General features: G+C 49.9%; 1 protein-coding gene across 1 annotated transcript in view; it reads left to right on the top strand.

Annotated features, from left to right (window-relative positions):
• Nucleotides 1–22,816, top strand: part of LOC144489029 (voltage-gated potassium channel subunit beta-3-like) — a gene marked incomplete at its 5' end in the record, with an annotated part of 40,548 nt that overhangs the window by 4,537 nt on the left and 13,195 nt on the right. Inside the window, 5 exons of the mRNA XM_078206982.1 lie at nucleotides 1,293–1,336; nucleotides 5,760–5,846; nucleotides 10,168–10,206; nucleotides 16,862–16,947; nucleotides 20,463–20,583. Coding sequence (XP_078063108.1) covers nucleotides 1,293–1,336; nucleotides 5,760–5,846; nucleotides 10,168–10,206; nucleotides 16,862–16,947; nucleotides 20,463–20,583 — 377 coding nt within the window. The remainder of the gene's footprint in view (nucleotides 1–1,292; nucleotides 1,337–5,759; nucleotides 5,847–10,167; nucleotides 10,207–16,861; nucleotides 16,948–20,462; nucleotides 20,584–22,816) is intronic.

Below are 22,816 nucleotides of genomic sequence, written 5' to 3'. Positions count from 1 at the left end.
GAGAGTGTGTGAGGGTGAGAGTGTGTGAGAGTGAGAGTGTGTGTGTGTGAGAGTGTGTGTGTGTGAGAGTGTGTGTGTGTGAGAGTGTGTGAGAGTGTGTGTGTGTGAGAGTGTGTGAGGGTGAGAGTGTGTGAGAGTGTGTGAGGGTGAGAGTGTGTGAGGGTGAGAGTGTGTGAGAGTGAGAGTGTGTGTGTGTGAGAGTGTGTGTGAGAGAGAGTGTGTGAGGGTGAGAGTGTGTGAGGGTGAGAGTGTGTGAGGGTGAGAGTGTGTGAGAGTGTGTGTGGGTGAGAGTGTGTGAGAGTGTGTGAGGGTGAGAGTGTGTGAGGGTGAGAGTGTGTGAGAGTGAGAGTGTGTGAGGGTGAGAGTGTGTGAGAGTGAGAGTGTGTGAGAGTGTGTGAGGGTGAGAGTGTGTGAGGGTGAGAGTGTGTGTGTGTGAGAGTGTGTGAGGGTGAGAGTGTGTGAGAGTGAGAGTGTGTGAGAGTGAGAGTGTGTGAGGGTGAGAGTGTGTGTGAGAGAGAGTGTGTGAGGGTGAGAGTGTGTGTGTGTGAGAGTGTGTGAGGGTGAGAGTGTGTGAGGGTGAGAGTGTGTGAGGGTGAGAGTGTGTGTGTGTGAGAGTGTGTGAGGGTGAGAGTGTGTGAGGGTGAGAGTGTGTGTGAGAGAGAGTGTGTGAGGGTGAGAGTGTGTGAGGGTGAGAGTGTGTGTGTGTGAGTGTGTGTGTGTGTGAGAGTGTGTGAGGGTGAGAGTGTGTGAGGGTGAGAGTGTGTGAGGGTGAGAGTGTGTGTGTGTGAGAGTGTGTGAGGGTGAGAGTGTGTGAGGGTGAGAGTGTGTGAGGGTGAGAGTGTGTGTGTGTGAGAGTGTGTGAGGGTGAGAGTGTGTGAGGGTGAGAGTGTGTGAGGGTGAGAGTGTGTGAGGATGAGAGTGTGTGAGGATGAGAGTGTGTGAGGGTGTGTGTGAGAGAGTGTGTGAGGGTGAGGTTGGGAGTGGGTTGGGGAGGGGCTGGGCCCCTGAGAGCCGGAAGGGAGTTTGAGGCGATGGGTGGGAGTTACAGCCTCGCTCACCCTGAAACCGTAAAATCCCCCTCGAGGTGAACGGACCTTCCCACTCCGATTCCCGTGGCGGGCACGGCGGTGAAATTCCGGCATAATTGTCCCCATGTATGTGAGTGAATCCCTCCACTCGAGGAGTGTTCCCTCACCCCGCCCACCCTCCCCCCAACCCCCCCAGTGTATTCGAGTGAGTTCCCCCACCCTCCCCTTGCCAATTCACACAACGATCCTATCTTATTTCCACAGGGCTGAGACAGAGAGGGGACTCTCCCGCAAGCACATTATCGAAGGTACACACCACCCTACTGAAGTATTGCATTTATATATCGCCTCCCCCCCCAGTTAATCCAATGAGCCACTCTTGGAGATACAGTCACGGCCGCAGTGTGGGGAGGAACACGGCCATGTGACCCGCAGCGAGGGCTGCTGGGAGTGAATTACAGCTGTGCTAATTAAGGGATGACATTAGCTCAAGTGAGAAATGATCTTGGCTCACAAGAGCAAGATGGAGAATCAGTTTGGGTGGAGATAAGAAATCAGATGGATCAGAGGTCACATCCGGGAATGGTTTATGAATTGTAGGATCAGAGGATGCAGGGGGAAATATAAAGGTTGCTAAGAAGGAGTGCTGCAATAATCAGGGGCAACTTCCATCTGCATGAAGATTGGGTGATGAGATTGGCAAAGACAGCCTGGAAAATGAGTTCATAAAGTATGTACAGGACAATGTCTTCCAGTAGCGCCTTCCAGAGTCAACTGGGGGGAGGGGGGGGCGGGGGGCAGGCTGTTCTAGATCTAATAATGGGAAAGGAATAAGCAGTAACCTCACAGTGAAGGAGCCTCAAGGTGACAGCGATTGGGTTTGAAGTGTGGGTCTATGACTAGTGATCTAAACCGAGATAAAGGTGATTCATGAGTGTCACTGAGACTCACACACACGGACCGTACAGGGGTTGACACTGAGCTAACCGCACCGGCATCGCCCTCCATTCGTACCAGAAGACCATTTGACCATGTGTTTATCTTGACTGGATCCGATTTGGACATCGCGAGGCAACTTAATTGTTCTAAATCAGATGTGGGTGGACGTTCCAGGGTGTGAACTCTCCTGGATACCAGCCTACGGGTTGTTTTACTGAATCTAGGTCTTGTAGGACTCCTTTGCTGTTCCCATACTGGCAACAATTACAGTGCGCTACCGGGCAGGTTTCTGAAGGGACTTGTAAGCGTTTGGTTCGATGTTTGGCTTTGCTCTGGTGTTGTGCAGTGGGCGGACTGGAGTTCGTGTATCTGGATACTTCCTGAGTGAGACGCCTGCACTCAAGAGGTGGTCCCCAAATCAGACGAATTGGCATGGGCATCCACAGAGTCATAGAGGTTTACAGCGTTGAAACAGGCCCTTCGGCCCAACTTGTCCATGCCGCCCCTTTGTTTTTAACCACTCAGCAAGTCCCAATTGCCCCCATTTGGGCCATATCCCTCTATTCCCATCTTACCCATGTAACTGCTTTTTAAAAGACAAAATTGTACCCGCCTCTACTACTACCTCTGACACTCACCACCCTCTGTGTGAAAAAATTGCCTCTCTGGACCCTTTTGTGTCTCTCCCCTCTCACCTTAAACCTATGCCCGCTAGTTTTAGACTCCCCTACCTTTGGGAAAAGATGTTGACTATCGAGCTGATCTGTGCCCCTCATTTTTTTATAGACCTCTATAAGGTCACCCCTCAGCCTCCTACGCTCCAGAGAAAAAAGTCCCAGTCTATTCAGCCTCTCCTTATAATTCAATCCATCAAGTCCCAGTAGCATCCTGGTAAATCTTTTCTGCACTCTTTCTAGTTTAATAATATCCTTTCTATAATAGGGTGACCAAAACTGTACACAGTATTCCAAGTGTGGCCTTAACACTTCCTTTGGGATACCTTGCAACTTATTTCCCGCACTTGCGGCATTTTCCAATGATGAGGGCAACCGTAACGCCCGTTTGAAGTCACGTTGAACTTCAGCTAATTGGCGTTTTTGAATAGTTACGGTATTAATCCCGCAAACCAGTCAGTCTCTGAGCATCTCATTAAGGGTTAAACCAAATTCACAGTCATCTTAACCTAGGAAGCTCGAAACAGAGTCCCCTGGCTCCCAGATTGCTGAGTAAAAACTATAAAGCCTCAGAATCAGATTTGTCTTGGGGAGGTAGTATTCTCTAACACGTACAGCCAATTCTTGGAAGATTGTGGTATCCGGTGCCTCAGGGAAAACTAAACTCCGAATGACTTTGGAAAGGGTACAGAAGAGGTTTACCAGGATGTTGCCTGGTATGGAGGGCATTAGCTATGAGGAGAGGTTGGAGAAACTTGGTTTGTTCTCACTGGAACGACGGAGGTTGAGGGGCGACCTAATAGAAGTCTACAAGATTATGAGAGGCATGGACAGAGTGGATAGTCAGGAGCTTTTTCCCCAGGGTGGAAGAGTCAATTACTAGGGGACATAGGGTTAAGGTGCAGATAGTGAGGAGCATTGTCAGAAGCTACAGAAGGATATAGATAGGCTGGAAATTTGGGCAAAGAAATGGCAGATGGAGTTCAATCCTGATAAATGCGAAGTGATGCATTTTGGTAGAAATAATGTAGGGAGGAGCTATATGATAAATGGCAGAACCATAAAGGGTGTAGATACGCAGAGGAACCTGGGTGTGCAAGTCCACAGATCCTTGAAAGTGACGTCACAGGTGGAGAAGGTGGTGAAGAAGGCATATGGCATGCTTGCCTTTATAGGACGGGGAATAGAGTATAAAAGTTGGGGTCTGATGTTGCAGATGTATAGAACGTTGGTTCGGCCGCATTTGGAATACTGCGTCCAGTTCTGGTCGCCACACTACCAGAAGGACGTGGAGGCTTTGGAGAGAGTGCAGAGGAGGTTTACCAGGATGTTGCCTGGTATGGAAGGGCTTAGTTATGAGGAGAGATTGGGTAAACTGGGGTTGTTCTCCCTGGAAAGACGGAGGATGAGGGGAGACTTAATAGAGGTGTATAAAATTATGAAAGGCATAGATAGGGTGAACGGTGGGAAGCTTTTCCCCAGGTCGGTGGTGACGTTCACGAGGGGTCATAGGTTCAAGGTGAAGGGGGGGAGGTTTAACACGGATATCAGACGGACATATTTTACACAGAGGGTGGTGGGGGCCTGGAATGCGCTGCCGGGCAAGGTGGTGGAGGCGGACACACTGGGAACGTTTAAGACTTATCTAGACAGCCATATGAACGGAGTGGGAATGGAGGGATACAAAAGAATGGTCTAGTTTGGACCAGGGAGCGGCGCGGGCTTGGAGGGCCGAAGGGCCTGTTCCTATGCTGTATTGTTCTTTGTTCTTTGTTGTTCTTTGTGCGTGGGGGAAAGTTTAGAGGAGATGTGTGAGGTAAGTGTTTTACACAGAGGGGGGTGAATGTCTGGAACGCGCTGCCCGGGGAGGGGGTGGGAGCGGGTACGATAGCGGCATTTAAGGGGCAACGAGACGAATACATGAATAGGATGGGAATGGAAGGATACGGACTCTGTAAGTGCACACGGTTTTAGTTTAGGCAGGTATCACGATCGGTGCAGGAGGGCCCAAGGGCCTGTTCCTGTGCTGTACTGTCCTTTGTTCTTTGACAGCAAATGCTGAAACCCCATTGGCAGTCAGGAGAATTACCCGTTGTTTCTTGTCTGCCATAATGGCGTTTGCCCGAAAAAGAGTTAACGCATGCGTTCCACCTGTTGGGTGGAGTCCTCAATGGCAGGGTCGAACAAGTCTCATCTTCCAAACAAAGGCCTGGTTAACAAGAAGGGATTACCCCCAAATTAGGCCAACTTTGCCTCATCGCCACTAAGATAATCCATCTGGTTCACTAACGTCCTTTATGTGGGTTGGCCATGCTAAATTGCCCCTCAGTGTCCAAAGATGTGCAGGTTAGGTGGATTGGCCATGCTAAATTGCCCCTGAGTGTCCAAAGATGGGTGGGTTAGGTGGATTGGCCGTGCTAAATTGCCCCTTAGTGTCCAAAGATGTGCAGGTTAGGTGGATTGGCCATGCTAAATTGCCCCTTAGTGTGCAAAGATGTGCAGGTTAGATGGATTGGCCATGCTAAATTGCCCCTCAGTGTCCAAAGATGTGCAGGTTAGGTGGATTGGCCAGGCTAAATTGCCCCTTAGTGTCCAAAGATGTGCAGGTTAGGTGGATTGGCCATGCTAAATTGCCCCTTAGTGTCCAAAGATGTGCAGGTTAGGTGGATTGGCCATGCTAAATTGCCCCTTAGTGTCCAAAGATGTGTAGGTTAGGTGGATTGGCCATGCTAAATTGCCCCTTAGTGTCCAAAGATGTGCAGGTTAGGTCCACTGTTATTTGTCATTTATATTAATGATTTGGATGAGAATATAGGAGGCATGGTTAGTAAGTTTGCAGATGACACCGAGATTGATGGCATAGTCCAGAGATGTGTGGGTTAGGTGGATTGGCCATGCTAAATTGCCCCTCAGCGTCAGGGGGACTAGCTAGGGTAAATGCATGGGTTTACGGGGATAGGGTCTGGGTTGGGATTGTGGTCAGTGCAGACTCGATGGGCCGAATGGCCTCCTTCTGCACTGTAGGGTTTCTGTGACGTGTTGCGTTACTGAAGGTTGACTGACCTCTCCTCCTGTGTGGTGGATGCTGTCTTGAACATTAACTTGTATTTCTCCTCAGGTCTGAAGGGTTCCCTCGAGAGGTTACAGCTGGAATATATCGATATTGTCTTAGCCAACAGGCCTGACGTGACTGTCCCATCGGAGGGTATGTAGACATTTTATAATGATCCACACATTGAGTCAGAGAAGGAGAGGTTCCAACCCTCTCTTACTGGGGTACACTGCCTGGGGACAGGGCAGGAGGGGCCATTCTGCCCCTAGCGTCCACAGTCCTGAGACAGAGAGAGGGTAATGGAATTAATCAGAGTTCCTGACCCTGGTCACCTCTATCCGGTAATAACTAACTGAAGGTAACCACAAAACACCGGATGCTGGAATCTGAAACAAAAACAGAAAGCGCTGGAAAATCTCAGCAGGTCTGGCAGCATCTGACGGAGAGAGAGAATAGAGGTTTAGAGTCTGGATGACCCATCATCAGAGCTCTGCAAACGTTGGCTCTATTCTCCCTCCACAGACGCTGTCAGACCTGCTGAGATTTTCCAGCATTTTCTGTTTTTGTTATAACTAACTGAAGTTGTGAGTGTGAGTGTGTGTGAGTGTGTGTGTGTGTGTCTGTGTGTGTGAGAGTGTCTGTGTGTGTGTGTGTGTGTGTCTGTGTGTGTGTTTGTGTGTCTGTGTGTGAGAGTGTGTGTGTGTGTGTGTCTGTGTGCTTGTCTGTGTGTGTGTGTGTTTGTGTGCGTGAGTGTGTTTATGTCTGTGTGTGTGTGTTAGTTAGTGTGTGCATCAGTGAGTGAGTGTGTGTGTGTGTTTGTGTGCGTGAGTGTGTTTATGTCTGTGTGTGTGTGTTAGTTAGTGTGTGCATCAGTGAGTGAGTGTGTGTGTGTGTTTGTCCGCGTGTGTATTTGTGCGTGTGTGTGCGCATGTTTGTGTCTGTATGCTTGTGTGTGTCTCTGTTTCTATGTGTGTGTGTGTGTGTGTGTGTGAATGTGTTTGCACATGAGTGTGTATGAATGTGTGAGTGTGTGTACAATGGGTAAATATCCATTGATCGAATAAGGCGGCTGGAAATACTGACAATTCACAAGTTTTATTCCAGTTAAGTTTTAAAGTTTTAAAGGCTGATATTAACACTGCAATGAAGTTACTGTGAAAACCCCCTTGTCGCCACACTCCGGCGCCTGTTCGGGTAACACTGAGGGAGAATTTAGCACGGCCAATGCTCCCTAACCAGCACGTCTTTCAGACTGTGGGAGAAAACCAGAGCACCCGGAGGAAACCCATGCAGACACAAATCGGTCCCTGGCGCTGTGAGGCAGCAGTGCTAACCACTGTGCCACCGTGCCAGTTGTTCAGCACAGACACTGAACATAGAACATTACAGCGCAGTACAGGCCCTTCGGCCCTCGATGTTGCGCCGACCAGTGGTACCAATCTAAAGCCCCTCTAATCTACACTATTCCAATATCATCCATATGTTTATCCAATAACCATTTGAATGCTCTTAATGTTGACGAGTCCACTACTGCTGCAGGCAGGGCATTCCACGCCCTTACTACTCTCTGAGTAAAGAACCTACCTCTAACATCTGTCCTATATCTCTCACCCCTCAATTTAAAGCTATGTCCCCGCGTGTTAGCCATCACCATCTGAGGAAAAAGGCTCTCACTATCCACCCTATCTAATCCTCTGATCATCTTGTATGCCTCTATTAAGTCACCTCTTAACCTTCTTCTCTCTAACGAAAACAACCTCAAGCCCCTCAGCCTTTCCTCATACGATTTTCCCACCATACCAGGCAACATCCTGGTAAATCTCCTCTGCACCCTTTCCAACGCTTCCACATCTTTCCTATAATACGGCGACCAGAACTGTACGCAATACTCCAAATGCGGCCGCACCAGAGTTTTGTACAGTTGCAGCATGACCTCCTGGCTCCGAAACTCAATCCCTCTACCAATAAAAGCTAACACACCGTACGCCTTCTGAACAACCCTATCAACCTGGGTGCCAACTTTCAGGGATCTATGCACATGGACACCCAGATCCCTCTGTTCATCCACACTACCAAGTATCTTACCATTAGCCCAGTACTCTGTAATCCTGTTACTCCTTCCAAAATGAATCACTTCGCACTTTTCCGCATTAAACTCCATTTGCCACCTCTCAGCCCAGCTCTGCAGCTTATCTGTGTCCCTCTGTAACCTGCCACTTCCCTCCGCACTGTCTACAACTCCACCGACTTTAGTGTCATCCGCAAATTTACTAACCCATCCTTCTATGCCCTCATCCAGGTCATTAATAAAAATGACAACAACTGGTGTCCACTCTCCCGCCTGTCTCAACCTCAATCTTCTAAATGAAGATCACTTACTTGGTTTTTCCTGTTTACCAGTTCCGTAATCTGTGTCACCAACACCAGCGGGAATTGTGAATCTGTTACCCACTTCCCAGAACCCTATACTGCTCCACCCTATTAAGACTCTTACATCTCAAGGTTGGGGATGGGGGGGGTGGTGGATAATGTACAACACTGTCCTCCCCACACACACACCCCCCATTATTCTGCCCACTGGAATATTCCGCCTCAAGCATACCTGTATCAGCATGTTCGTCTATGTATCTCTGAAGGCGGAAGGACATGTTAGTAGGGTGTTGAAAAAGGCACCTGGGACACGGTGGCACAGTGGGTTAGCACTGCTGCCTCACAGCGCCAGGGACCCGGGTTCGATTCCAGCCTCGGATCACTGTCGGTGTGGAGTTTGCACATTCTCTCCCCCCGTGTCTGCGTGTGTTTCCTCCGGGTGCTCCGGTTTCCTCCCACAGTCTGAAAGATGTGCGGGTTAGGTGGATTGGCCGCGCTAAATTGCCCCTTAGTGTCAGGGGATTACTAGGGTAGATATGAGAGGTTACGGGGATAGGGGCCTGGGTGGGATTGTGGTCGGTGCAGACTCGATGGGCCGAATGGCCTTTTCCTGCTCTGTAGGGATTCTACGGTTCTATGGAACACTTGCCTTTATCAATCGGGGTATAGGTTACAAATGCAGGAAAGTCATGTTGGAGTTGTGTAGAACTTTGGTAAGGCCACAGCTGGAGCACTGTGTGCAGTTCTGGTCACCACATTATAGGAAGGACGTGATCGCACTGGAGCGGGTGCAGAGGAGATTCACCAGGATGCTGCCAGGGATGATGGAACATTTAAGTTATGGAGAGAGGTTGGATAGGCTTGGGTTGTTTTCTCTGGAGCAGAGAAGACTGAGGGGCGACCTGATCGAGGGGTACAAGATTATGAGGGGCATGGACAGAGTGGATAAGGAATAGTTGTTCCCCTTAGTTGGAGGGTCAGTCATGAGGGGACACAGGTTCAAGGTGAGGGGTGGGAGGTTTAGGGGGGGATGTGAGGAAAAACCTTTTCACCCAGAGGGTGGTGAGGGTCTGGAATGCGCTGCCTGGGAGGGTGGTGGAGGCGGGATGCCTCACATCCTTTAAAAAGTACCTGGATGAACACTTGGCGCGTCAGAACATGGGCCAAGTGCTGGCAAGTGGGATTAGGTGGGCAGGTCATAAAAAAAACAGGAAAATCTCAGCAGGTCTGACAACATCAGTGGGGGGAGAATAGAGCCAACGTTTCGAGTCTGGATGACTCTTCGTCAAAGCTGTAGAAATCATAGAATCCTACAGTGAAGGAAAAGGCCATTCGGCCCATCACGTCTGCACTGACCACAATCACACCCAGGCCTTATCCCTGTAACCTCTCATATATACCCCGCTAATCCCTCTAACCTACGCATCCCGGGACACTAAGGGGCGTGCGCGTTAGTGTGTGTGGCCAATCCCCCTAACCTGCACATCTTTGGACTGTGGGAGGAAACCGGAGCACCCGGAGGAAACCCACGCAGACACGGGGAGAATGTGCAAACTCCACACAGACAGTGACCCGAGCCAGGAATCGAACCCAGGTCCCTGGCGCTGTGAGGCAGCAGTGCGAACCCACTGTGCCACTGTGTCAGAGGGAAGAACAGTACTTCTTCAGAGTAGGCATTCCTGGAAGAGAAGCGGCGGTGAGTTAAACCCTAAGATAAAAGAAAATACAGCGGGTGCTGGAATATGAAACGAAGGGTCGCCCAGACTCGAAACGGTGCCTCTATTCGCTCCCCACAAGATGCTGCCAGACCTGCCGAGATTTTCCAGCATTTTTCTGTTTTGGTTTCAGATTCCAGCATCTGCAGTATTTTGCTTTTATCTTAGCTAGGAGGTCAGGTGTTTCTCAAGGGCCGGTGCCAACTCGATGGGCCGAATGGCATCTTTCTGCGCCATGTGGTTCTATCTTGAAATTCATTGTCCGTCCGTTCCTGAACTCGAATATTGTTGTGGAAAGCAGCGATATTGACCACAATCCTTTGCATAAGGTGTTGGTTGGTCTGACCTCTGAACTGTTGCTAATGGGTTTTGTTTTTCGTGTTTCCCAGGTAACTACGCTCCCCGGTCAAGGATATTCTTTGTGGAAGGTGAGTGACCTGGTTTGACCTCGCGTTGAGGGCGGGGGGGGGGGCCGTCACCCGGTGGCTCAGGTGACCTCAGAGGCCTATTGCGACTAGGCCTCACTGGGTGTCATCAGTTGCTGCCTCTGATGTCTGTTACCCCTCTGCCTCATCCCCAATGACATCCTTCCATTGTGGCCTGTGACCACCTCCCCCCTTCCCATTCACACCCCCGCCCGCCCCCCCAACCCCCACTGTGACTTAACCCTACTGTAACCAAGACTGAGGCACGAATGAGATAGAGAATCTGGTGAACTGGTGCGGCGACAATAATCTCTCCCTCAATGTCAACGAATTGAAGGAGATTGTCATCGACTTCAGGAAGCGTAAAGGAGAACATGCCCCTGTCTCCATCAATGGGGACGAAGCAGGAATGGTCGAGAGCTTCAAGTTTTTAGGTGTCCAGATCACCAACAACCTGTCCTGGTCCCCCCCATGCCGACGCTATAGTTAAGAAAGCCCCACCAACGCCTCTACTTTCTCAGAAGACTAAGGAAATTTGGCATGTCAGCTACGACTCTCACCAACTTTTACAGATGCACCATAGAAAGCATTCTTTCTGGTTGTATCACAGCTTGGTCTGGGGCTCCTGCTCTGCCCAAGACCGCAAGGAACTACAAAGAGTCATGAATGTAGCCCAATCCATCACTCAAACCAGCCTCCCATCCATTGACTCTGTCTACACTTCCCGCTGCCTCGGAAAAAGAAAAGTTAAAGTTTATTTATTAGTGTCACAAGTCGGTTTACATTAACACTGCAATGAAGTTACAGTGAAAATCCCCCAGTCGCCACACTCCAGCGCCTGTTCAGGTAACACTGAGGGAGAGTTTAGTGCGGCCAATGCACCCTAACCAGCACGTCTTTCAGACTGTGGAAGGAAACCGGAGCACCCGGAGGAAACCCACGCAGACACGGGGAGAACGTGCAGACTCTGCACAGACAGTGACCCGAGCTGAGAATCGAGCCTGGGTCCCTGGCGCTGTGAGGCTGCAGTGCTAACCCACTGCGCCACACTGCAGCCAGCATAATCAAGGACCCCCACGCACCCCGGACATTCTCTCTTCCACCTTCTTCCGTCGGGGAAAAAGATACAAAAGTCTGAGGTCACGGACCAACCGACTCAAGAACAGCTTCTTCCCTGCTGCTGTCAGACTTTTGAATGGACCTACCTCGCATTAAGTTGATCTTTCCCTACACCCTAGCTATGACTGTAACACTACATTCTGCACCCTCTCCTTTCCTTCTCTATGTACGGTATGCTTTGTCTATCTAGTGGGCAAGAAACAATACTTTTCACTGTATCCCAATACATGTGACAATAATAAATCAAATCAAATCGAAGTCAATCTCTGGTGGGGCCTGGGGCGTGTCAGGCCTGTAGTTAAAGTTATGCATGTTTGGTCGTGACTCCAAACCCATAAACACATTCGCTCTCTGTTCTGACAACTGAAGTGAACAGTCACTTTTTTTTGATTGACATCTTTAAGTGGCTAGAATAAGTTGGTCATTCCGTGATCTCTTTTGTCAATGTCTCAGTGCTTATCTGGACAAGATTAAGAGAGGTGAAGTGTAGGTTGGCCTTCATTGCGAGAGGTTTCGAGTACAGGAGCAGGGATGTGTTGTTGCAATTATACAGGGTCTTGGTGAGGCCACACCGAGAGTATTGTGTGGGCAGTTTTGGTCTCCTTTTCTGAGGAAGGATGTTCTTGCTCTGGAGGGAGTGCAGCGAAGGTTTACCAGGCTGATTCCGGGGATGGTGGGACTGATGTATGAGGAGAGATTGACCAGGTTAGGATTGTTTTCGCTGGAGTTCAGACGAATGAGGGGAGGATCTGATAGAGACTTATAAAATTCTAACAGGACTAGACAGGGTAGATGCAGGGAGGGTGTTCCCGATGGTGGGGGGAGCCCAGAACCAGGGGTCACAGTCTGAGGATTCGGGGGAGACCATTTAGGACGGAGGTGAGGAGACATTTCTTCACCCGGTGAGCCTGTGGAATTCATTCCCACAGGAAGTAGTTGATGCCAAGACATTGAATGTATTCAAGAGGCGGCTGGATATAGCACTTGGGGCGAATGGGGTCAAAGGTTATGGGGGGAAAGCAGGATTAGGCTATTGAGTTGGATGATCAGCCATGATGGTGATGGATGGCGGAGCAGGCTCGAAGGGCCGAATGGCCTCCTCCTGCTCCTATCCTCTATGTTTCTATGTTGGGACCTGTATTGTCAGTGCTTCAATAGCCTGTCTGACAGGAACTTTTGTAGAGTTGTGGGAACAGCAGGCTTTTTTCTCAAAGGAGGATTTGTGAATAGATCTTTATTTTCACTGGACTGTTCTACATTTTCCATCGTTATTATACGTACATAAGTACATAAGAACATAAGAAATAGGAGCAGGAGTAGGCCATCTAGCCCCTCGAGCCTGCCCCGCCATTCAATAAGATCATGGCTGATCTGAAGTGGATCAGTTCCACTTACCCGCCTGATCCCCATAACCCTTAATTCCCTTATTGATCAGAAATCTATCTACCTGTGACTTAAACATATTCAACGAGGTAGCCTCCACTGCTTCAATGGGCAGAGAATTCCAGAGATTCACTACCCTCTGAGAGAAGAAGTTCCTCCTCAACTCTGTCCTAAACTGATTCCCCCTTATTTTGAGGCTGTGTCCTCTAGTTCTTGTTTCCTTTCTTAGTGGAAAGAATCTCTCTGCCTCTACCCTGTCTAACCCCTTCATTATCTTATATGTCTCTATAAGATCTCCCCTCAACCTTCTAAACTCCAACGAGTACAGGCCCAATCTACTCAATCTCTCCTCATAAGTTAACCCCCTCATCTCCGGAATCAACCTGGTGAACCTTCTCTGCACTCCCTCCAAGGCCAATACATCCTTCCGCAAATAAGGGGACCAAAATTGCACACAGTACTCCAGTTGCGGCCTCACCAGTGCCTCGTACAATTGCAGCAAGACCTCCCTGCTTTTATACTCCATCCCCCTCGCGATAAAGGCCAACATTCCATTTGCCTTCTTGATCACCTGCTGCACCTGCAGACTGAGTTTTTGTGATTCATGCACAAGGACCCCCAGGTGCCTCTGCACAGTAGCATGTTGTAATTTGTCACCATTTAAATAATAGTCCATTTTACTATTATTCCTTCCAAAGTGGATAACCTCACACTTACCAACGTTATACTCCATCTGCCAGATCCTCGCCCACTCACCTAGCCTATCCAAATCTCTCTGCAGACTTTCCGCATCCTCCACGCAATTCGCTTTCCCACTCATCTTTGTGTCATCCGCAAACTTTGTTACCCTACACTCGGTCCCCTCCTCCAGATCGTCTATGTATATGGTAAATAGTTGATGCCCCAGCACCGATCCCTGCGGCACGCCACTAGTCACTAACTGCCAACCAGAAAAGCACCCAATTATTCCAACTCTCTGCTTCCTGTTAGATAGCCAATCCCCAATCCACGCCAACACCTTACCCCTAACTCCGTGTACCCCAATCTTCTGCAGCAACCTTTTGTGAGGCACCTTATCGAACGCCTTCTGGAAATCCAAAAACACCACATCCACCGGTTCCCCTCTGTCAACTGCACTCGTTACATCTTCATACATCTTCATCCCCCCTCTCTCTCTCTCTCTCCCTCACACACACCCCCCTCCCCCACACACCCTCCCCCTCTCTCCCCCACACACACGCCCCCCCTACACACACATACCCCCCTCTTTCTCTCTCCCCCACGCCAGAATGATAGGGGGTGGGATAGCTTGATCTTGGTTTCGGACAAAGCTCGGCACAACATCGAGGGCCGAAGGGCCTGTACTGTGCTGTACTGTTCTATGTTCTATGTTTTTCTATAAAAATCCAGTAAATTCGTCAAACACGACTTTCCCCTCATGAATCCATGCTGCGTCTGCTTGATCGAACCATTCTTATTCAGGTGCTCCGCTATTTCTTCTTTAATGATGGATTCCAGCAATTTCCCAACTACGGACGTTAAGCTAACCGGCCTGTAGTTACCCGTCTTTTGTCTACCTCCTTTTTTTAAAACAGTGACGTCACATTAGCTGTTTTCCAATCAGCCGGCACTTCCCCAGAGTCCAGCGAATTTTGATAAATTACTACTAACGCATCCGCTGTTACTTCTGCCGTTTCTTTCAGTACCCTGGGATGCATTCCATCCGGACGAGGGGACTTGTCTACCTTTAGTCCCATTAGCCTACCCAGCACTACCTCTTTAGTAATAGTGATCGTTTTAAGGACCTCACCCCCTACAGTCCCACAACCGTCAATTTTCGGTAAGCTATTTGTGTCCTCTACCGTGAAGAACGACACAAAAAACTTGTTTAAGGCCTCGGCCATTTTCCCGTTTCCCATTATTAAATCCCCCTTCTCATCTTTTAAGGGTCCAACATTTACTTTAGCCACTCTTTTCCTTTTTATATACATGATGCATTCTGGGTGAATGGGCATGGAAGGAACGGTTGAGGATCCTGGGTCTGTACTCGTAGGAGTTTAGAAGGATGAGGAGGGGATCTTATTGAAACTTACAGGATACTGCGAGGCCTGGATAGAGTGGACGTGGAGAGGATGTTTCCACTAATAGGAAAAACTAGAACCAGAGGGCACAACCTCAGGCTAAAGGGACGATCCTTTAAAACAGAGATGAGAAGGAATTTCTTCAACCAGAGAGTGGTCCCCCCATGCCGACACTATAGTTAAGAAAGCCCCACCAACGCCTCTACTTTCTCAGAAGACTAAGGAAATTTGGCATGTCAGCTACGACTCTCACCAACTTTTACAGATGCACCACAGAAAGCATTCTTTCTGGTTGTATCACAGCTTGGTCTGGGGCTCCTGCTCTGCCCAAGACCGCAAGGAACTACAAAAGGTCGTGAATGTAGCCCAGTCCATCACACAAACCAGCCTCCCATCCATTGACTTCCTGCTGCCTCAGAAAAGAAAAGTTAAAGTTTATTTATTAGTCACAAGTCGGCTGACATTAACACTGCAATGAAGTTACTGTGAAAATACCCCAGTCGCCACACTCCAGCGCCTGTTCAGGTAACACCAAGGGAGAATTTAGCACGGCCAAAGCACCCTAACCAGCATGTCTTTCGGACTGTGGGAGGAAACCGGAGCACCCGGAGGAAACCCACACAGACACGGGGAGAATGTGCAGACTCCACACAGACAGTGACCCAAGCCAGGAATCGAACCTGGGTACCTGGCGCTGTGAGGCTGCAGCGCTAACCCACTGTGCCACCCTGCAGCCAGTGTAATTAAGGACCCCCACGCACCCCGGACATTCTCTCTTCCACCTTCTTCCGTCGGGAAAAAGATACAAAAGTCTGAGGACACGTACCAACCAACTCGAGAACAGCTTCTTCCCTGCTGCTGTCAGACTTTTGAATGGACCTACCTCGCATTTAGTTGACCTTTCTCTACACCCGAGCTATGACTGTAACACTACATTCTGCACTCTCTCCTTTCCTTCTCTATGAACGGTATGCTTTGTCTGTATAGCGCGCAAGAAACAATACTTTTCACTGTATCCCAATACTTAGAAATCATAGAAACCCTACAGTGCAGAAGGAGGCCATTCGGCCCATCGAGTCTGCACCAACCACAATCCCACCCAGGCCCTACCCCCATATCCCTACATATTTTACCCGCTAATCCCTCTAACCTACACATCTTTGGACACTAAGAGGCAATTTTTAGCATGGCCAATCAACCTAACCCACACATCTTTGGACTGTGGGAGGAAACCGGAGCACCCGGAGGAAACCCACGCAGACACGGGGAGAATGTGCAAACTCCACACAGACAGACAATACATGTGACAATAATAAATCAAATCAAATCAATAGATTGGAACTTTCCAGAATCGAGGTGAGGGACACCGCGAAGGAAGCGGAGTGTTGTAGACTGAGTAGAACCTACGGAAATAAGCCAGTCAGCCCATCCGAATCGGCGCTGTGTTTGCAATCCACACCTGTCTCTTCCCATTCAGCCTCAACTTTGATCCCTTTCGCTCTCACGGAAGGATGTAATTGTTCTGGAGAGAGTGCAGAGAAGGTTGACAAGAATGTGGCCAAGGAAAGTGTAGCTACGGGGAGAGATTGGAGAGGTTGGGGTTATTTTCCTTGGAACAAAGAAGGCTGAGGGGGTGACTTGATTGAGGTGGACAGAATTATGAGCGGATGAGATAAGAGTGGGCAGGACAAAACTGTTTCCTTTGGTGGAGAATTCTAGAACCAGGGGACATAGACTCAAGATAAGCGGCAGAAGTTATGGAAGGGACATGAGGAGGAATTCTTTTACGCAGAGGGTGGTGAGTGTCTGGAATTCGCCGACAGAGTTGGTGGGGGAGGCAGAGACCCTAAACTCTTCTAAAAAGTACCTGGATCCGCACCTTAAGTGCTGTCAGCTACAGGGCGATGGGCCGGGTGCAGGAAGGTGGGATTAGAAAGGGCATCCTCGGGCTGGCGTGGGCAAGATGGGGGTGGGAGCATTTTCTCTGCGTCTTGAATAGCCGGCGGAGAGGGTGAATGATGGTTTCAGTCTGTGCACCTCCAGCTCACTCTCTGCTACCTCCCACCTCCTCACAGAGATTGTCCGAGCCATGACGTACCTGATAAACCAAGGCAAAGCGATGTACTGGGGAACATCTCGCTGGAGCTCGGTGGAGATCATGGTGAGTGCTTTTCAAGATGAACCCGCCAGTGTTTCCTCCCACGCAGAGTGAAATTAGTCCTTGGTCCTTCCAGAGGCTGGAGAAGGCGTTAACTTGAACACTTAATATTACATTGGCTGCTGTACGGGGCACCATAACGGCAACTGGAGTCCCGAAAGCGTGGCCAAATGTGGAGAAAGATCCCGAGAGGTTACACAGCGATGATTACCGGACACACGTGAGGTGATATCAGAGAGAAGAGGACCATCCCATAGGTTGGGTCTTAAAGGAGCAGGGAGAGAGAGAATGAGAGAAATAGGCAGAGAGGTTTAGGGAGGGAATTCCAGAGCTTTGGACCCCAGGCAACTGAAAGCATGGCCGCCACTGGTTTATCATAGAATCCCTACAGTGTAGAAGGAGGCCATTTGGCCCATTGAGCCTGCACCAACTCTCTGACAGAGCATCTTACCCAGGCCCTATCCCCGTAACCCTATACATTTATCATGACTCATCAACCTAAGCTACACATCGTTGGACACTAAGGGGCAATTTAGCATGGCCAATCCACCTAACCCGTACATCTTTGGACACTAAGGGGCAATTTAGCATGGCCAATCCACCTAACCCACACATCTTTGGACACTAAGGGGCAATTGAGCATGGCCAATCCACCTAACCCGCACATCTTTGGACAGTAAGGGGCAATTTAGCATGGCCAATCCACCTAACCCACACATCTTTGGACACTAAGGGGCAATTGAGCATGGCCAATCCACCTAACCCGCACATCTTTGGACAGTAAGGGGCAATTTAGCATGGCCAATCCACCTAACCTACACATCTTTGGACACGGAGGAGCAATTTAGCATGGCCAATCCACCTAACCTACACATCTTTGGACACTAAGGGGCAATTTAGCATGGACAATCCACCTAACCTACACATCTTTGGACACTAAGGGGCAATTTAACACAGCCAATCCACCTAACTTGCACATCTTTGAACACTAAGGGGCAATTGAGCATGGCCAATCCCCCTAAGCTGCACATCTTTGGACGCTAAGGGGCAATTTACCACGGCCAATCCATCTAACCTGCACATTTTTGGACACTAAGGAGCAATTTAGCATGGCCAATCCACCTAACCCACACATCTTTGGACACTAAGGGGCAATTTAGCATGGCCAATCCACCTAACCTACACATCTTTGGACACTAAGGGACAATTTAGCATGGCCAATCCATCTAACCTGCACATCTTTGGACACTAAGGGGCAATTTGACATGGCCAATCCACCTAAGCTGCACATCTTTGGACACTAAGGGGCAATTTATCATGGCCAATCCACCCTAACCTGCACATCTTTGGACACTAAGGAGCAATTTAGCATGGTCAATCCACCTAACCCGCACATATTTGGACACTAAGGGGGCAATTTAGCATGGCCAATCCACCCTAACCTGCACATCTTTGGACACTAAGGGGCAATTTAGCATGGCCAATCCACCTAACCTGCACATCTTTGGATACTAAGGGGCAATTTAGCATGGCCAATCCACCTAACCTGCACATCTCTGGACACTAAGGGGCAATTTAGCATGGCCAATCCACGTAACCTGCACATCTTTGGACACTAAGGAGCAATTTAGCATGGTCAATCCACCTAACCCGCACATCTTTGGACACTAAGGGGGCAATTTAGCATGGCCAATCCACCCTAACCTGCACATCTTTGGACACTAAGGGGCAATTTAGCATGGCCAATCCACCTAACCTGCACATCTTTGGATACTAAGGGGCAATTTAGCATGGCCAATCCACCTAACCTGCACATCTTTGGATACTAAGGGGCAATTTAGCATGGCCAATCCACCTAACCTGCACATCTTTGGATACTAAGGGGCAATTTAGCATGGCCAATCCACCTAACCTGCACATCTTTGGATACTAAGGGGCAATTTAGCATGGCCAATCCACCTAACCTGCACATCTTTGGACCTTAGTGTCCAAAGATGTGCAGGTTTGGTGGAATGGCCATGCTAAATTGCCCCTTAGAGTCCAAAGCTGTGCAGTTTAGGGGGATTTGCAGGGTAAATACATGGGGTTAGGGAAATAGGATGGGGTGGGCCTGGGTAAGATGCTCTCTAGACTTGGTGCGCTCAGGATGGGCCGAATGGCCTCCTTCTGCACCGTAGGGATTCTGTAATTCTATGATGACATGGGGTCTCTGGATGACTAGTCCAGTGACAATTCCACTGTGCCATTGTTTCCATCCACATCTCTGCAGTTAGTTAGTGATGTACAGTGCGGTAATGAGAGTGTGGACAATCCCCAGGGAAGGCAAAACAGAGCACTGCCGGTGATAGAGTGCTCCTTCCTCCGAGGGTGCTTCTTCCTCCGAGGGTGCTCCTTCCTCCGAGGGTGGCTCCTTCCTCCGAGGGTGCTTCTTCCTCCGAGGGTGGCTCCTTCCTCCGAGGGTGCTCCTTCCTCCGAGGGTGGCTCCTTCCTCCGAGGGTGCTTCTTCCTCCGAGGGTGCTTCTTCCTCCGAGGGTGGCTCCTTCCTCCGAGGGTGCTTCTTCCTCCGAGGGTGGCTCCTTCCTCCGAGGGTGCTTCTTCCTCCGAGGGTGGCTCCTTCCTCCGAGGGTGCTTCTTCCTCCGAGGGTGGGCCTTCCTCTGAAGGTGCACATTCCTCTGATTCAGAAAGGTGGACCATCAGCTGGGAACTCTTGGGGAGGTGAGGTATTATCGCTAGACTATTAATCCAGAAACTTAGCTCATGTTCTGAGGGACCCGGGTTCGAATCCCGCCACGGCAGATGGTGGAATTTGAATTCAATTTTTAAAAATCTGGAATTAAGAATCTACTTATGACCCATTGTCGGAAAAACCCATCTGGTTCCTTTAGGGAAGGAAATCTGCCGTCCTTACCTGGTCTGATTATCATATCCTTATCTGAGGAAGGATGTCCTTGCTATAGAGGGAGCGCAGCGAAGGTTTACCAGGCTGATTCCTGGGGTGGCAGGTCTGTCATATGAGGAGAGACTAAGTCGGTTCGGATTATATTCACTGGAGTTTAGAAGAGTGAGAGGGGATCTCATAGAAACTTATAAAATTCTAACAGGGTTAGACAGGGTAGATTCAGAAAGAATGTTCCCAATGGTGGGGGAGTCCAGAACTAGGGGGGTTATAGTTTGAGGATACGGGGTAAACCTTTTAGGACTGAGGTGAGGAGAAATTTCTTCACCCAGAGGGCGGTGAATGTGTGGAATTCACTCCCACAGAAAGTAGCTGAGGCCAAAACGTTGTGTGATTTCAAGAAGGAATTAGATATCGCTCTTGGGGCGAAAGGGATCGAGGGATAAGGGGGGGGATCAGGAAATTGAATTTGATGATGAGCCATGATCAAAATGACTGGCGGAGCGGGCTCGAGGGGCCGAGTGGCCTCCTCCACCTGCTAGTTTCTATGCTGTGGTATTGTGATGGCGAGAATTCAAACTTATCTCTAAATGACGGCCACCCATCTCCTTCGGCCATTAGGAAGCCTATTCGGTGGCCCGCCAGTTTAACCTGATTCCCCCATCGTGTGAGCAGCCCGAATATCACCTCTTCCATCGTGACAACGTCGAGATACTACTGCCGGAGCTATACCACAAGATCGGTCAGTGTCAACACTCTGCCAATATTCTGCCAACATGCTGCCAATGCTGCCAACATTCTGCCAATACTGCACCAACACTACACCAATACTGTGCCAACACTCTGCCAACACTGCACCAACACTGTGCCAACACTCTGCCAACACTGCACCAACACTGTGCCAACACTGTGCCAACACTGTGCCAACACTGCGCCAACACTGTGCCAACACTGTGCCAACACTGTGCCAACACTGTGCCAACACTGCGCCAACACTCTGCCAACACTCTGCCAACACTCTGCCAACACTCTGCCAACACTGTGCCAACACTGCACCAACACTATGCCAACACTCTGCCAACACTGCACCAACACTGCACCAACACTGCGCCAACACTGCGCCAACACTGTGCCAACACTGCACCAACACTCTGCCAACACTCTACCAACACTCTGCCAACACTGCGCCAACACTGTGCCAACACTGCACCAACACTGTGCCAACACTGCACCAACACTGCGCCAACACTGCGCCAACACTGTGCCAACACTGCGCCAACACTGTGCCAATACTGTGCCAACACTGCACCAACACTGCGCCAACACTGCGCCAACACTGCACCAACACTGCACCAACACTGCACCAACACTCTGCCAACACTGCGCCAACACTGCACCAACACTCTGCCAACACTGCACCAACACTGCACCAACACTGCACCAACACTGCGCCAACACTCTGCCAACACTCTGCCAACATTGTGCCAACATTGTGCCAACACTCTGCCAACACCGCGCCAACACCGCGCCAACACTGCACCAACACTCTGCCAACACTCTGCCAACACTGCGCCAACACTCTGCCAACACTCTGCCAACACTGCACCAACACTGCGCCAACACTGCGCCAACACTGCGCCAACACTGTGCCAACACTCTGCCAACATTCTGCCAACACTGTGCCAACATTCTGCCAACACTGTGCCAACACTGCGCCAACACTCTGCCAACACTGTGCCAACACTGCGCCAACACTCTGCCAACATTGTGCCAACACTCTGCCAACATTGTGCCAACACTGCACCAACACTCTGCCAACATTGTGCCAACACTGCACCAACACTACACCAACACTACGCCAACACTGCGCCAACACTACGCCAACACTGCGCCAACATTGTGCCAACACTGCACCAACACTACACCAACACTACGCCAACACTGCGCCAACACTGTGCCAACACTCTGCCAACATTGTGCCAACATTGTGCCAACACTCTGCCAACACTGCACCAACACTGCACCAACACTGCACCAACACTACACCAACACTACGCCAACACTGCGCCAACACTGTGCCAACATTCTGCCAACATTCTGCCAACATTCTGCCAACACTGCACCAACATTCTGCCAACACTGCAGCAACACTGTGCCAACATTGTGCCAACATTGTGCCAACACTCTGCCAACATTCTGCCAACACTGTGCCAACACTGCGCCAACACTGCGTCAACACGCTGCCAACACTCTGCCAACACTGCATCAAGACTGTGCCAACATTGTGCCAACACTGTGCCAACACTGTGCCAACATTCTGTCAACACTCTGCCAACACCGCACCAAGACTGTGCCAACATTGTGCCAACACTGTGCCAACATTCTCCCCAACCCCCCGTCTCTCTGCGTTTGTGTTTCACACTCCGTGTACATTGCTCTTGTTCACCCTGTCAGCTCCGCATCACTGCCGACAACCATCTGAACCATAGAATCCTTACAGCGCAGAAGTGGGCCATTCAGCCCATCGAGTCTGCACCGACCACAATCCCACCCAGACCCTATCCCTATAACCCCCACGTATTTACCCTGCTAATCCCCCTGACACTAAGGGGCAATCTTAGCGTGGCCAATCCACCCAACCTGCCCATCTTTGGAGTGTGGGAGGAAACCGGAGCACCCGGAGGAAACCCAGTCAGAGTCGGGGAGAATGTGCCAACTCCGCACAGACAGTGATGCGAGGCCGGAATTGAACCCGTGTCCCTGGCGCTGTGAGGCAGCGGTGCTAACCACTGCTCCACCGTGCCGCCCTCTGTTTTTCCATACATTCATTCCCCTTCATTCCATTTTTCCCTCTCTCCCTATCACTGAATCTCTCACACGAACAACCCAAGTCTTCCGAACACAATTTCCAAATATATCTCTTTCCCTGTCTCTCTAACCCACCCTCCCTGCCACTCTCGCACTACTTCCCTCTC

The sequence above is a fragment of the Mustelus asterias genome, unplaced genomic scaffold (assembly GCF_964213995.1).
Source record: "Mustelus asterias unplaced genomic scaffold, sMusAst1.hap1.1 HAP1_SCAFFOLD_1937, whole genome shotgun sequence".
NCBI lineage: Eukaryota > Metazoa > Chordata > Chondrichthyes > Carcharhiniformes > Triakidae > Mustelus > Mustelus asterias.
This window is presented reverse-complemented; position numbering and strand designations above follow the sequence as displayed.